Source organism: Chiloscyllium plagiosum, chromosome 11 (genome assembly GCF_004010195.1).
Source record: "Chiloscyllium plagiosum isolate BGI_BamShark_2017 chromosome 11, ASM401019v2, whole genome shotgun sequence".
NCBI classification, from domain to species: Eukaryota; Metazoa; Chordata; class Chondrichthyes; order Orectolobiformes; family Hemiscylliidae; genus Chiloscyllium; species Chiloscyllium plagiosum.
Window position 1 is genome coordinate 52,113,286 of NC_057720.1, and position 12,872 is coordinate 52,126,157.

The 12,872-nt window shown below is 37.0% G+C and overlaps 1 protein-coding gene across 1 annotated transcript in view; it reads left to right on the top strand.

The window, feature by feature from the left end:
- The window catches only part of efcab14 (EF-hand calcium binding domain 14), a 96,649-nt gene that overhangs the window by 50,113 nt on the left and 33,664 nt on the right, over positions 1-12,872 (top strand). Inside the window, exons 6-8 of the mRNA XM_043699330.1 lie at positions 788-979; positions 3,185-3,268; positions 10,296-10,404. Coding sequence (XP_043555265.1) covers positions 788-979; positions 3,185-3,268; positions 10,296-10,404 — 385 coding nt within the window. The remainder of the gene's footprint in view (positions 1-787; positions 980-3,184; positions 3,269-10,295; positions 10,405-12,872) is intronic.

Sequence of the window (12,872 nt, forward strand, 5' to 3'; positions counted from 1 at the left end):
ACTGTCTGCATCCTAGGTACACTACGACTACTTACTGTAGGCAAGGAGTTTTCGGCCGTAGAGCTGTGCATGAAATTCTTTCTGTCTTCAAGTTGTCCAAATGGAAGGCTAAAGCAACAGTCTTTGTCGTGTTTGGTCGAAGCTTCTATATTCTATTATTGATTTCCAGAAAACATAGATCATTTTCTCAAAGTCCTTAAAGCTAGGTCTAATTTGCCAGCATATATGAAGTATGAGAATTTGGAGGGAGGATACTGCTATGTATGTGAAGATAATTGGTGTGAACACTGCTTCCTGTGGGAACCCGATTGTTGATTATATTGTGGGGGGCTGATTTGATCTCCAAAGTGAACACAGGACTATTAGTTGCTGGTCATCAAATTGAATAATTGTTAGGCTTTCACAAAACAGATGTTTTCAGAGCTTCAGTGAACCTGTGTGCCATCCTGTCAGAAGCACAGGCCGAGTCAACAAAAATGGTACCTGCCTTCAGACCTTTTCGGAAGTTGGCCTCGGTGCGAAAGGCCAGTGATAGGACCTGTATGGATCATTTACTGTCCTCTGAAACCCTGTCTGTTGGCAAAGGTTATTTCTACTTCCAGGTGAGGCTCAGTCTGTTTTGCAGGTGGTGTTCTAGATCTTTTTTGTTATTTGAGAGTAGAAGTGGTGCGGTCAATCTAGAAAATGTACATTTTAACATAAATGAAATTTATGTTTTAAAGCAATACATTTTTAAATATCCTATCCATAACTGATTTTGATTGCATTTCTTACTTTTCTGTTTCAGGATATCTTGGACCTGCATGATGAAGTAGATGAGGTGAATGCCACCCTCCTATTTTACCATGCACACAATGATGAAAAGCTGCATCACATAGATTTTGAAGTTGGTAATCTCAGCCAGAGAGTTACGCTACTGGAAAAAAAATTACTAATTACTAGTAATGTGACTAAAATCGAGAATGTAAATGGCACCGTAGTAAGTATAATCATTTTGAATTCTGAATGAGAACTGTTGTTTCAGGTTATTTGTATTGAGGCTTGTTAACGAGGTATGCCTTCTGAATGCAAGATTGTATGCTTTCTTAAAATAAAGTCTATAATTTAGAATAATTTAAATCATAAACTAGCCTTTATTCTGAACCCATCATATTTAATAACTATTGGTTAACTAGCAGTTAATAACAAATCTGTTTCAAATATCAAAGATTGTGAGGTTGGTTTGTTAACCAAAGAATCCATGATTCTGTACTGGGGTAGAATATATGAAGTTGCAGAACAGGTAAACTCCAGAATTGATGGATCCTTCCATTGAAATGTTGGAGAAGATCTCACCAAATGTATTTGTAATTCAAGGAACCATCACTCATCGACTTAGTGCATTATTTTTTAAGCTTTTAAAATTGTTTGTTTATAAATGAAAACTTGCATTAAACCCTAATTGTTATTTGTCTTCAGTGAACAATAATACGGAGCAAATTTAAACACAGTAGCCCACAAATGGCTATAAAAAGCTATTGGACGATTAGATTGGAATTTCATTTAGCTCTGGTGCTGCACCTTAACTATTATAGCACTAGATTTGTAAACCTTAAGATGAGTATTGTTTCAGCTATGACGTGAATATTTTTCTTTTGGAATAGATGCTAGTATCAAATTAATTTTGGTCATAATCATCTAGATTAAGTGCAAGGTAAAACATAATATGCTCACGACAGCTTACTGGATAAGCAACTATTCGGTAACTTCAAGGCAGCCTGCAAATAAGCGTATAGTTTCCTGCTTGAAATTATGATGTATTTTAAGCTACCTTCATTGGACCTAAACAGCTGACACAAAATGTTTGCTGAAAGAAGGCTGTACAATTACAAGTGCTGTGGACTAGAAAGCCACTGTCATTTTTAAAAACAAATTAGGGAGCCTGAATGCTGATTTAATAGCATGTGTGCAAAACTAATGCTGGTACCCAAGATCAGAGACCCGTTGATTACCTCAAACTTTGTTTAATATTCTTTGATTTAATGTCTGAGAACTGACTCTTTTGCAATGAATTCTAGCCAATTCATTCCCACCAATTTGAGTCATATGTACTCATTTATTAAAAGAAAAATTCCAATGGTGATATTAATGATGAAAAACAGTTTTTTTAATGTTAATATTTTCAGTATATTTAAGAAAGAAATTACATGTATATTTCAGTATTGCCACTTTTAATATTTCCAAGTATCTGAATTTTAGTGCTGATAGTAAGTGTTCAAATAAATTCAAAATGCGAATGGATGACAACTTTTATTTGATGTATATAAACTCCTTTAACGCAATGAAATGTTTCAAAGTGCTTTAGTGGTATAAAGGAAGCTGATTTCAAGCTGTGAGAGCATGATTCTGGTCAAAGGGAAGAAACTTCAAAAAGTTTGGGTGGCTGTTGTGGTATAGTGTCCTTACCTCTGGGTCTGGAGGCCCTAGGTTAAAGCCCCACTTACTTCAGAGTTGTCTGATGATATCTCTGAACAGGATGGTCAGAAAATATCTAAAAAGAGAGAGACCAGCGACCAGCTTTAGGGAGGGAGTTTCAATAAATGGGACCTACTTAGACCACAGCTATCAGGTGATAAAGTGAATGAGTGGTCTTCTATAAGATGCTGGAGTTTGATGAACAAATATTGGATGCGTGGAATTGTATGATTGAAAGAGGTTTGTGTTTGGTCAAGGTGAGATTTCATAATCCTTTTCATAAAAAAGAACAAGATTTGCAGTGAAAATGTGCAAAAAAATGCAAATAACAGAATTATTGATGAGCTGATGTTGGTTTAGGATGAATGGTTGGTTGGAAGATCATGATGTTTGGCGATAATATTATGAATGAAGCTTGTTGGCAGATAGACAGTGTATTCCTTAGAAATAATGAAGAATGGTGACCCACCCCATGTCTGGAAATATTTTTATGTGTCCAATTTAAAACCAATCTCATATTCATTTTTCTGTTTTGTTCATCCAATTTTAAAACAAGACTCTGGCTTGATGTTAGCAGATAGTTAATGCATTTGAAGTAATGTGATGAATTAATTTATCCAAAATGTAGTTATGCGTAGGTAATATTTTATTGGATTTTCAGTGAGTTTGTCACTGTTCACCTTGACACCAATAACTGGTGCATTAATGAGCCTTTTGTTGTGAATTGCAGGTGGCTCAGATGAATAACTCTCAAGAGATAGTGGATTCAGATCACCAGATTACTGTCAAAGTACAGAAACCTTCAGGATTAAACGTAAGTAAATTTCTTTTTGGTATTAGTCTCTTCTAATTTATGCCAGGAATAGTAAGGCTGACCAAACGACCACCTCCTGTGCCATTGTGACTATGAAAGCAGACTGATCTTGCAGTCTAGGATTTGGAGCAAAGTTGTGATCTTTGCTAATCTAGCCTTTTCTTTAAAGGCACTGAATAGTTAATTTCCTGTGGAAATAAGGTGCTTGAGTTAATTAGAGATTATTTATGTTAGTGACAGAAGTTTGCAGATTACCAAGTGGTTGTTAATTTCCTGCTTTGAGTGAATTTGATTATTTCATAAAAGGAATTAACTGATAATTGAATTCAGTAAAACTGAAGGCTTGTTTAATATTCTGATGCTTTGAAATGTTTAAAATATATTTTCACATAATGAACGGAGGTTTTTCTATCAGTAGTTGATTTTCTGTGGGATTATTTACACATGTAAATTCAATTATCTTTATCTTCTGAGGTATATTTCTCTATAAGTATCTTTCATTTTGAACAGTGCCTTCAGTAGACCAGATAAACCTTAGTTTGACCTGGGCCATTAGGTGTTTCTGTTGGTACGCTTTCAAACCAGTAGTTTAATTTGTTATAGTTGGGAGAGGATATGCTTTATCTCTTGTCCATCTTTTAAAATTGTCACAGTTCACAGTAATTTTAGTTACAAAACAAACCAAATAGTCATCACGCATTTTAACAAGAACAGCTAACTTGACATTTATGTAAGCTATTTAAGGTGGCTTTTCCAGCATCAATTTATTAAAAAAGTATAATGAGCTAGCAGAACAAATACACTTAATGGACTTTGGAAATGTCAAGCTATGCTGCTTGTAGATATGCTAATTAGAACACTTGTAGCTCATAAGAGGGAATTACTGCCAGTAGTTGTTTCCACAAAGGCTTCTCAACTACATCCAGTTGACATTTATTGCTTGCCCAGCAGCAATAGGCTGTTAACTTCTAGATAGCTATGCTGAAGGTCAAATACAAAATGAAACTAGATTTATTGCACCACCTGTGTCTCTCAAATATATCTAAATTTGAGATTTCAAAGACTTGGCTGAGAAAAAAAATAACTGAACATGGATGCTGACCAAAAAATAATTTAATGGCGGTATTTTAAAGCAAGAGAATATTTAAAAGAACCAATCTCAATTTCCAGAAGTAATGTTAATTGGGCTCAGTATTTTTGTCTCTACACTTGAATTTATCAACTGCATATTTCTTAATTATGGTATTAAGCTTTAGTCTCCAATACCAGAACAAGATCTGTTAGCTGACTATCCAGCAGAAATCTGATTTGTTTATCCCATCTTCAGAAAAACCATAATGTGCCTTGATGTGTCTAACTTAGTGTCTTATTGATGCAAAGCATTGGTGATTGTGAATCTGAGATTGCATTGATGAATTAAAACCTTGTGTAGAACTTTGAGACAGGCATGTTTATTAGGAATTTGGATAAACCTGTCTGTGTTCCAAAATATTTGTTAATGACCTTTGTGGCTGATTTCCCAAAGTGTTCTTTTGGTGTGCAAGTCCTGCACTTACCCATAAAATCCACATGGCTTGTTTGAGTTTGAATCGGAATGGATTTAAAGCCCTTTCGAGGTGAAATAAGTATTTGTGCACATCTGTTGACTCTAGGCAAACCATTCTTGATGAGCTGTCTATAAATTTTGAGTATTGTAATGTTGCAGATTTACCAAAAAAAATGTTAAGATCACTTTTTCAAAAAGAAACTGGTTTGAGAATCTGAAAAAGTAGAAGACTGACCTTGTGGTGCATATACATTTGACTAGGCAAATTCAAATCATGGAATGTCTTATCCAAAAGAAGATGAATGCTTGAAATGCAACTAAAGGCTTGTGTAACATTTGAAGTCTCCCTTTACTACATTTGGGGCTGTCTAATGTTTCTTTACAATCTACGCATTAATTTTCGTATGCCACCAACTTTTTCCCCACCTTTTGTATAATTTACTTGACTTCTGTATTTGGTCTAATTGCTTAAGCTTTTAAAACATAAAATCCATGCTGCTTTTCATTCTGAAATATAAATTTTTATGAGTGCTGTTGATTATTCAGCATAAGTCTATATGCCAACTAATTTGATTTCAATTTTTGGATGATAATCATTTCTGAGCCAAATGTCTATCTAATTGACCCGTTATTACCTGGTTGTTCCTTCTCCTTCCTTGAATGGGGGTGTAGCCTTGGTTTTCCTCCAGTTAATATGAATTGGAAATTTAAGATGGATTGAAGCATTTTGAGGGGTTTGATATTCCTCTATTTCAGAACATGGGAACAGGAGTTGACCATTCAGGCCCTCAGGCCTGTTCCACCATATTGTGCCGATCTGTGGCCTAACACCATATACCTGTATACCTTGATACCTTTTTCCTAACACCAGTTTTTATCTTTTATATTGTTATTAATTTCTCATCCATATAGCAGTCTTGATCTAAATTATCCCCTTATCAGTTTATAAATCTGATCTTCTGTAACCTATTTTTTAACTTTGTGATACACTTTTAAAAAATATTTATTTTGATATTAGCTGAATTAATTTGTCTTGTTTTTCCTAATTGTTATTATAGAATCACAAAATTGTTACTGTGCAGAAATGAGACCATTCTGCCCATTGTGTTGGTACTCGCTCTCTGATGATTTTGGCTTTGTATTAATCCATACCTTTTTCCTGTAAACCTACACTTTGTTTCTATTTAAATAATCACCTAATGCCCTCTTGAATTCCTGAACTCAAGTTGTCTCCACATTTTCAGGTTGTGTATTCCATGTTGTCATCAAGCAAGGCACTGAAGAAGTTTTTGTTTGGTTTCTTATTTGATTCTTTTGCAAAACATTTGAAATCTGTGTCCTCTGGTTCTCAATCCTCAAAAAGGACAACCAACTCCCATTCCTAGACGTGATGGTACAGAGAACACCTAACGGAGAATTCACCACAAAGGTATATAGGAAAGCCACACACAGACCAAGTCCTGAACTACGAAAGCAACCACCCAACACACACAAAAGAAGTTGCATCAAGACACTGTTCAAAAGGGCCACAACACACTGCAGCACACTTGAACTGCAAAAAGCGGAAGAAGAACACCTCTACAATGTATTTGGCAAAAACCAATACCCTTGCAATTTCATCAACAGATGCCTAAGGGAAAGACAACAGAATGAGGACATGCCACAACCCCAAGGACTAGCCACGTTACCATACATTAAGAATATTTCTGAACTGACAGCCAGACTACTACGACCACTAGGACTCATAACCGCTCACAAACCAACAGCCATTCTCCGACAACAACTCACCAGGACAAAGGACCCGATACCCAGCATGAGCAAAACCAACGTAGTGTACAAAATCCCATGCAAGGACTGCACAAAACACTAAATAGGACACACAGGAAGACAGCTAACGATCCATATCCATGAACACCAACTAGCCACGAAACGACACGACCAGCTATCCTTCATAGCCACACACACAGATGACAAGCAACATGAGTTCGACTGGGACAACACTACTATTATAGGACAAGCCAAACAGAGAACAGCCAGGGAATTCCTAGAGGCATGGCACTCATCCACAGATTCTATCAACAAACACATCGACCTGGACCCAATATACCGGTCACTGCAGCAGACAGCTGGAACAGACAACCGGAAGCGGCAGATACAAACCAGTATAAATGCCGGAGGAAACAACACAGAAGCGTTTCACAGGAGGCTCCCAAGCACTGAGGATGTCACCTAGACAGGGGACAAACGTCTGCAACACAAATTCCCAGCTCGGCGAACAGAACCACAACAACGAGCACCCGAGCTACAAATCTTCTCACAAACTCTCAATCCTCTTATCGGTGTGAATAGTTTCTTCCTACGTACTCTATCCTCATAAATGAAGTTTCTTAACTCTTTGACTGGTCTTGTTAAATCTTAATTCAAACATAAACGAGAGGACTGTATTTCATGCATGATTTTTCATCTTTTGGTTTTATAAAAAACCTTAGCCTCTTTGTTTTAAAAAAAAATCACTGCTGGTCTGATGTTTGCTTTGCTAACTTTTTTTTCCCTGTTATCATGGAGACTGCGCTTTACCTTTTGTTTGATTCTTCAGAAAAAGGAACTGAAATCCTGCATTTATAAGGAGCCTTTTGCCACATAGAACATTCCAAGAGCTTTGTCGGCGATGAAGGACTTTTCTATTTTTGTATTGAATGCATTTCTGTTGTGATTATTTCCTCTTTATTCTACCAGCATAACTGAGCAAAATTAAGTAGTGTTTCTTAATGTCTAGGTAAACTGCAGATCTTGGGGACAGTTTTGGATGTATTCCTAAAAGAAAACCCAACCATAAACTGGTATATTATCTTTATTCCAGCTTAATTTATTTTGAGATAATTGAAATCAACCAGTATACTAGCTTGCTATGTGTACGTAGCTTCAACGTGTATATAAAGTTCTCTCTTTATTTCATTATTATAGTACCTTAACTTCCTAGAACATCTTTTGTACTGTACTTCACTAAAATATTTAGTATAGCAGCAAGGGTCATGACAAGCAGAGATGAAGATATTCTAAGCTTGTATACATAGGGAAGATTAGAGAGTGTGGTTTATAGAATCATCATAGAATCCCGACAGTGTGGAAGCAGGCGATTTTGGCCCAACAGGTCCATACTGACCCTCCGAAGAGTAACCCACCCAGACCCATTCCCCTACCCTATTACTCTACATTTCCCATGATTAATGCACCTAACCTACACGTCCCTGAACATTATGGGACAACTTAGCATAGCCAGTTCATCTAGCCTGCACGTTTTCTGACTGTGGGAGGAAACTGAGCCACCTAGAGGAAACCCATGCAGACTCAGGGAGAATGTGCAAACTCCATAAAGACAGTCGCCTGAATCTAACCTGTGTTTGTGACATTGTGAGGCAGCAGTACTGACCACTGAGCCACCGTGCCGCCGATAAGTTGCTTTAAGAGTCAAGATTATGGGATGTGTTGACTAACTTGCACATCTTTGGACTGTGGGAGGATACGGAGCACCTGGAGGAAGCCTGCACAGACATGGGGAGAATGTGCAAACTCCACACAATCACCCAAGGCTGGAATTGAACCCGGGTTCCTGGCGCTGTGAGGCGGCAGTGCTAACCACTGAGCCACCGTGCCACCCCCAGCAATGACCCATTAAATTAAAGAATGACATTTTGCACTTTTTTACAGATAGTTAATTCTTAAAAGTAGTCCTTCGTTTCACTAACGTTTAATTGGGAAACTTCTCTAAATTCTGGGTACCCATTCAGAGATTGCATTTCTACAGACGGATGAAGTACCGATTTTCCACAGGACAAAATGGTAGAGCACAATATTATCAAGGATGAGCAATTTCCACCATTTAGTGGAATTCTGGCATTGATGTTTTGCAAATTTTCCATTTTAAATATATGTTCCAGCCTTCGAAGCTAGTTCACGGTATGGGTTTTGAAATAAGAATCATCGTAATTCTATCAGTCAATGAGAGCAGGAAGTGACCATAAGAGCTGTAATTTGTGGAGCAACAAGTATGGGAGAGAATCAAATTGAAAATAACTGCTCCTCCAATCACAGGTTCTGTCTGTCTGCTGCTGGATCCTCCAGCTTCACAGGTTCCCTACGACTTGCTGTTGCTGTTCCACCAAAGACAATTTTACAAAGCTTATGGTGTAGATGATGCTTTTATAGCCTAAGACTTTTTGCTTTCCTGAAGGAATATCACTGTAGTTCAGAGATATATATGTTTGTGTGTCTGTGTGTAATATATATTATATACATTTGAGGTTTCAACTATTGTGGAATAGATTCTACTGTGATTACAGCAAATGCTACACCTCTATATACGTAAGATATTTTTCAAGTTTTATTGTAGTAAAATTACAATTTATGGTTATAATAGTAAAATTATCCCTCCCTCAACTTTAAAAAAAAAATTGAAACCCCAACCTCCTACATTTGTGTTTGCTGCCACTTTTATGGCATTAAGTTGGCTTTGCATGTTTGCATCCCTCTCAAGATGTGGAGAGTTCATTTGATATTTAAATCAGGCTCCCACCGTGCATTTGAAATCCTCGTTTATAATTAATGTTGGCTGACTGTTAAATGGAGACTATAGCAACCAAATTGAGCAGCTGAGTACTTTTCATAAGACTGCTTACAAACTAGAAGAAGCAGGAATGGGCTGCATGGCCGTATTTTGCAAACCTGCTGCTAATTGTGGTCTGTCCTTGCTGCTGTTTCAGTTTGGCTGGCTATTTGGTGGGAAATGTGATTAAAATAATGTTGAAGATCCTGCACACAAGTTTTTCTGGGATCTTCCCGGATTTTTGGATTTCCCCACCCAGATGTGTTCATTTTTTATAACTTCCGATGCCTTTGTTTCTTTTACCACTTTTAAAAATAGTCATTAAAGGAATGTGGGCCTTGCTAGCTATGTAGCCCGAAAGAAGGTGGTGATGAGCTGCCTTCTTAAATTACTGTAGTTCATTTGGTGTAGATAGATCCAAAATGATGTTAGGGAAGGAGTTCCAAGATTTTAACTGAGCAACAGTGAAGGAACCGTGATTCATTTCTAAGCCACATTGGTGAGGACCTTTTTCAGGTGGTGGTATTTTCATAAGTCTGCTTCTCTTGTCCTTCCAGATGGTGGTCGTCATGGGTTTGATAGTTTCTATATAAAAAGCCTCTGCAGTACTTTTCAGAGTTTTCAAGGTCCAAGAAGAAGAATATGCTGAATATTGATTTGACATCAGGGTCACCCTGAGATTAGGTATCCTATAATAGCCCAATTTACCTGTGTAGGTGAGATTCCAAAGTATTGTATTCTGCTTCAAAGTGCACGTTTTTATCACGACACTTCATGAATTCCTTAAACAGCTTCCAAAAATTAATGATTCATGTCAGTTAATTGCTGATAGTCTTAAATAGCTTTTGCTAACATTGTGTTTCTTTTTCTCTCGGCAGAATCATAGCAGTCAAGTGTCAAACCTTAGGGAGAGGTTGAAGGTTATGGTGAATGCCTTGACTAGCAAACCAGAAAATGTAGGTGATACAAATGCAATCAGTGGTCAAGGTAAGGAAATAGATAAATGATAAAAATAAAGAGAATAATATATATTTTCTTAAAACTCTTCAGTTTTAGGAATATTTGATCAGCATATTTATATTCAGTGTTTTTCTTAAAAGGCAGTTTTATTTTTGACCCTTTTTCTATATCTGAGAGTTTCCTTCTCTGTTGGGTCACTCTGGCGCATCTGATGTGGGGAGTATCATGAAAGCACCAGAAGATATGATTGTGAACAAGTCTAAGGGCTAACCTGAAATTGCTTGACCCTAGGATTCTTTTGAACAATATTAAAGTGACTAACTATTATTAATAAAATTATTTTAAAGAAAACTTTGAATGCATTTCTATCTCAAAATAGAGAGAAACAGTAATTTATTTTCTTGCCAAAACGCCATTCTAAACATTAAAGATATTGCAATAGGATTTGTAATCAATCCACCTTTTATTCTTTTAAAAAAACACAAGTGTGTGGCTTGTCAAACTTATGCTAAGAAAAGAGACTTAAAGCTGTATTATTCACCAATTTATATATCTACTCCTTTCTAATGCTGAATTGTTTTTTTTTTGAAAGTATGTTGTTTAACCTTTGTCATAGAATAATGCTACTTCCTATCACATGTTTTAGAATACAATTGATGCATGAGCTTTAAATGTAGATTCCAATGTATAAATATTAACTTGTTTATTATTTAAATAATGTTTTGAACTTGTGAAAAAATATCAGTCTGTGCTGGAACAGGTAGAAAAGGATCTTTAGAAGGATAAGTTTTAAAGAAACGTATAGACAAGGACTGTGTAAAATGGATAGAACAAGTTAAAATACAAGTGAACTGGGATGTTTGGAGTAATACTGTCCTTGACTGAGATTGGATGAAAGAAAGAGGGGTGAATTTGGGCTTAAATTTCACTTTTCCCTGATTTCTGGTAACTGTGTGTTTACTTCTGCCTTAATCTGGATAGTACAAATATAAAGTGTTAGTATCTATAAGCATTCTATCCTGACACTGTATGAGGACTGATTTGCCTGGATGTACACTTACCTCTTTACAGAGACAATTATTTGAAGTAGCACGCAAGGAGCTACTGTACATCGAAGTAATTAAACATTTTGCTGCAATTTCCCTCACTGACACTCAAGGGAGCACAGGGTCTTTGCCCATCATTATACAAAAGCTTCTAACGTCTCCCTTGTTTACTTAAGAAAGACCAAGGCTTCATAGTGTAACAGCAATTCATACTTTGGATTTTCCAGTTTTCCCTTGGTGTAGGTTGAGAATTGTCAAGGTATTCTCATTTAATATTTTAGAATGAGGGGAGCTGAGGGTGGAGCAGGAGGAGACAATGAAGGATCAGAGGATGGCAGCCAGACATGGGGAGAAGAACATAAAAAGGGGAAGGTCATAAAATTGGGAAAAAACAGAATTAATTGCAAGAAAAAATGGAATAGGAATGTAGTGGATGAAGAATTAAGAAAATGGGTGAGGGAAGCTAAGGGAGAGTGGTTATGGAAGGGAAGACAGTTGAACTTGGTTTTTAGAGTATGTATAAAATCATTCTAAATTGATCTTAGGTTTGTTTCAAAGCAAAAAAACAATATGGTTGCTTCAACTGCAAAAACACCAGCAGGTGTCAGTGGTGATGTTTTTTTTTAAAATCTGTTGCACACTGTTCTTTCTTTAATCTCTGATACCTCTTATGATGTGCTTTCCATTAAAGGGAGCAGTCTACATTCTTAGAGTTGCATAGGATTGAAATGAAGTAGTGGAAGTAATCATTACCGAAATTATGCTACTTTTATAACTTAGTACAATTTGTATTAATTTTATGGCAGCATCCCTTTCGAGCTACTTCTATGAACAGCCCAACCAGATTTGTAAATTCTATTTTTCTCTATCTCCGGATTCTTTTTCTGAATATTAATATAGTGCCATCATCTGGTTGGTAAATAATTTGATAATTGGTATGTCTCTTCCTCCTGTTGTTAGTTGTAGGCTTGATTTATATTTACAGGCTATCTGATAGTAATCAAGGCAATCATTTTTACTGTTTTGGCTGAAGTTGTAAGATGTTTCATACGGCACAGTGGCTCAGTGGTTAGCACTGCTGCCTCGCAGCACCAGGGACCCGGGTTCGGTTCCAACCTCTGGCGACTGTCTGTGTGGAGTTTGCACATTCTCCCTGTGTCTGCATGGGTTTCCTCTGGGTGCTCCAGTTTCCTCCCACAGTCCAAAGATGTGTGGGTCAGGTGACATGGCCATGCTAAATTGCCCATAGTGATAAGTGCGTTAGTAGGGGAGTTGGTGAATGGATTTGGGTGGGTTACTCTTCGGAGGGTCGGTGTGGACTTGTTGGGCTGGAGGGCCTGTTTCCGCACTGTAGGGAATCTAATCATACAGGCTTTCGAGCAGCCATGGAGGTATTTCTAGGGAAATTAAGGAAGGCGAATGGCACATTTTCTACATTACATAGTTCAG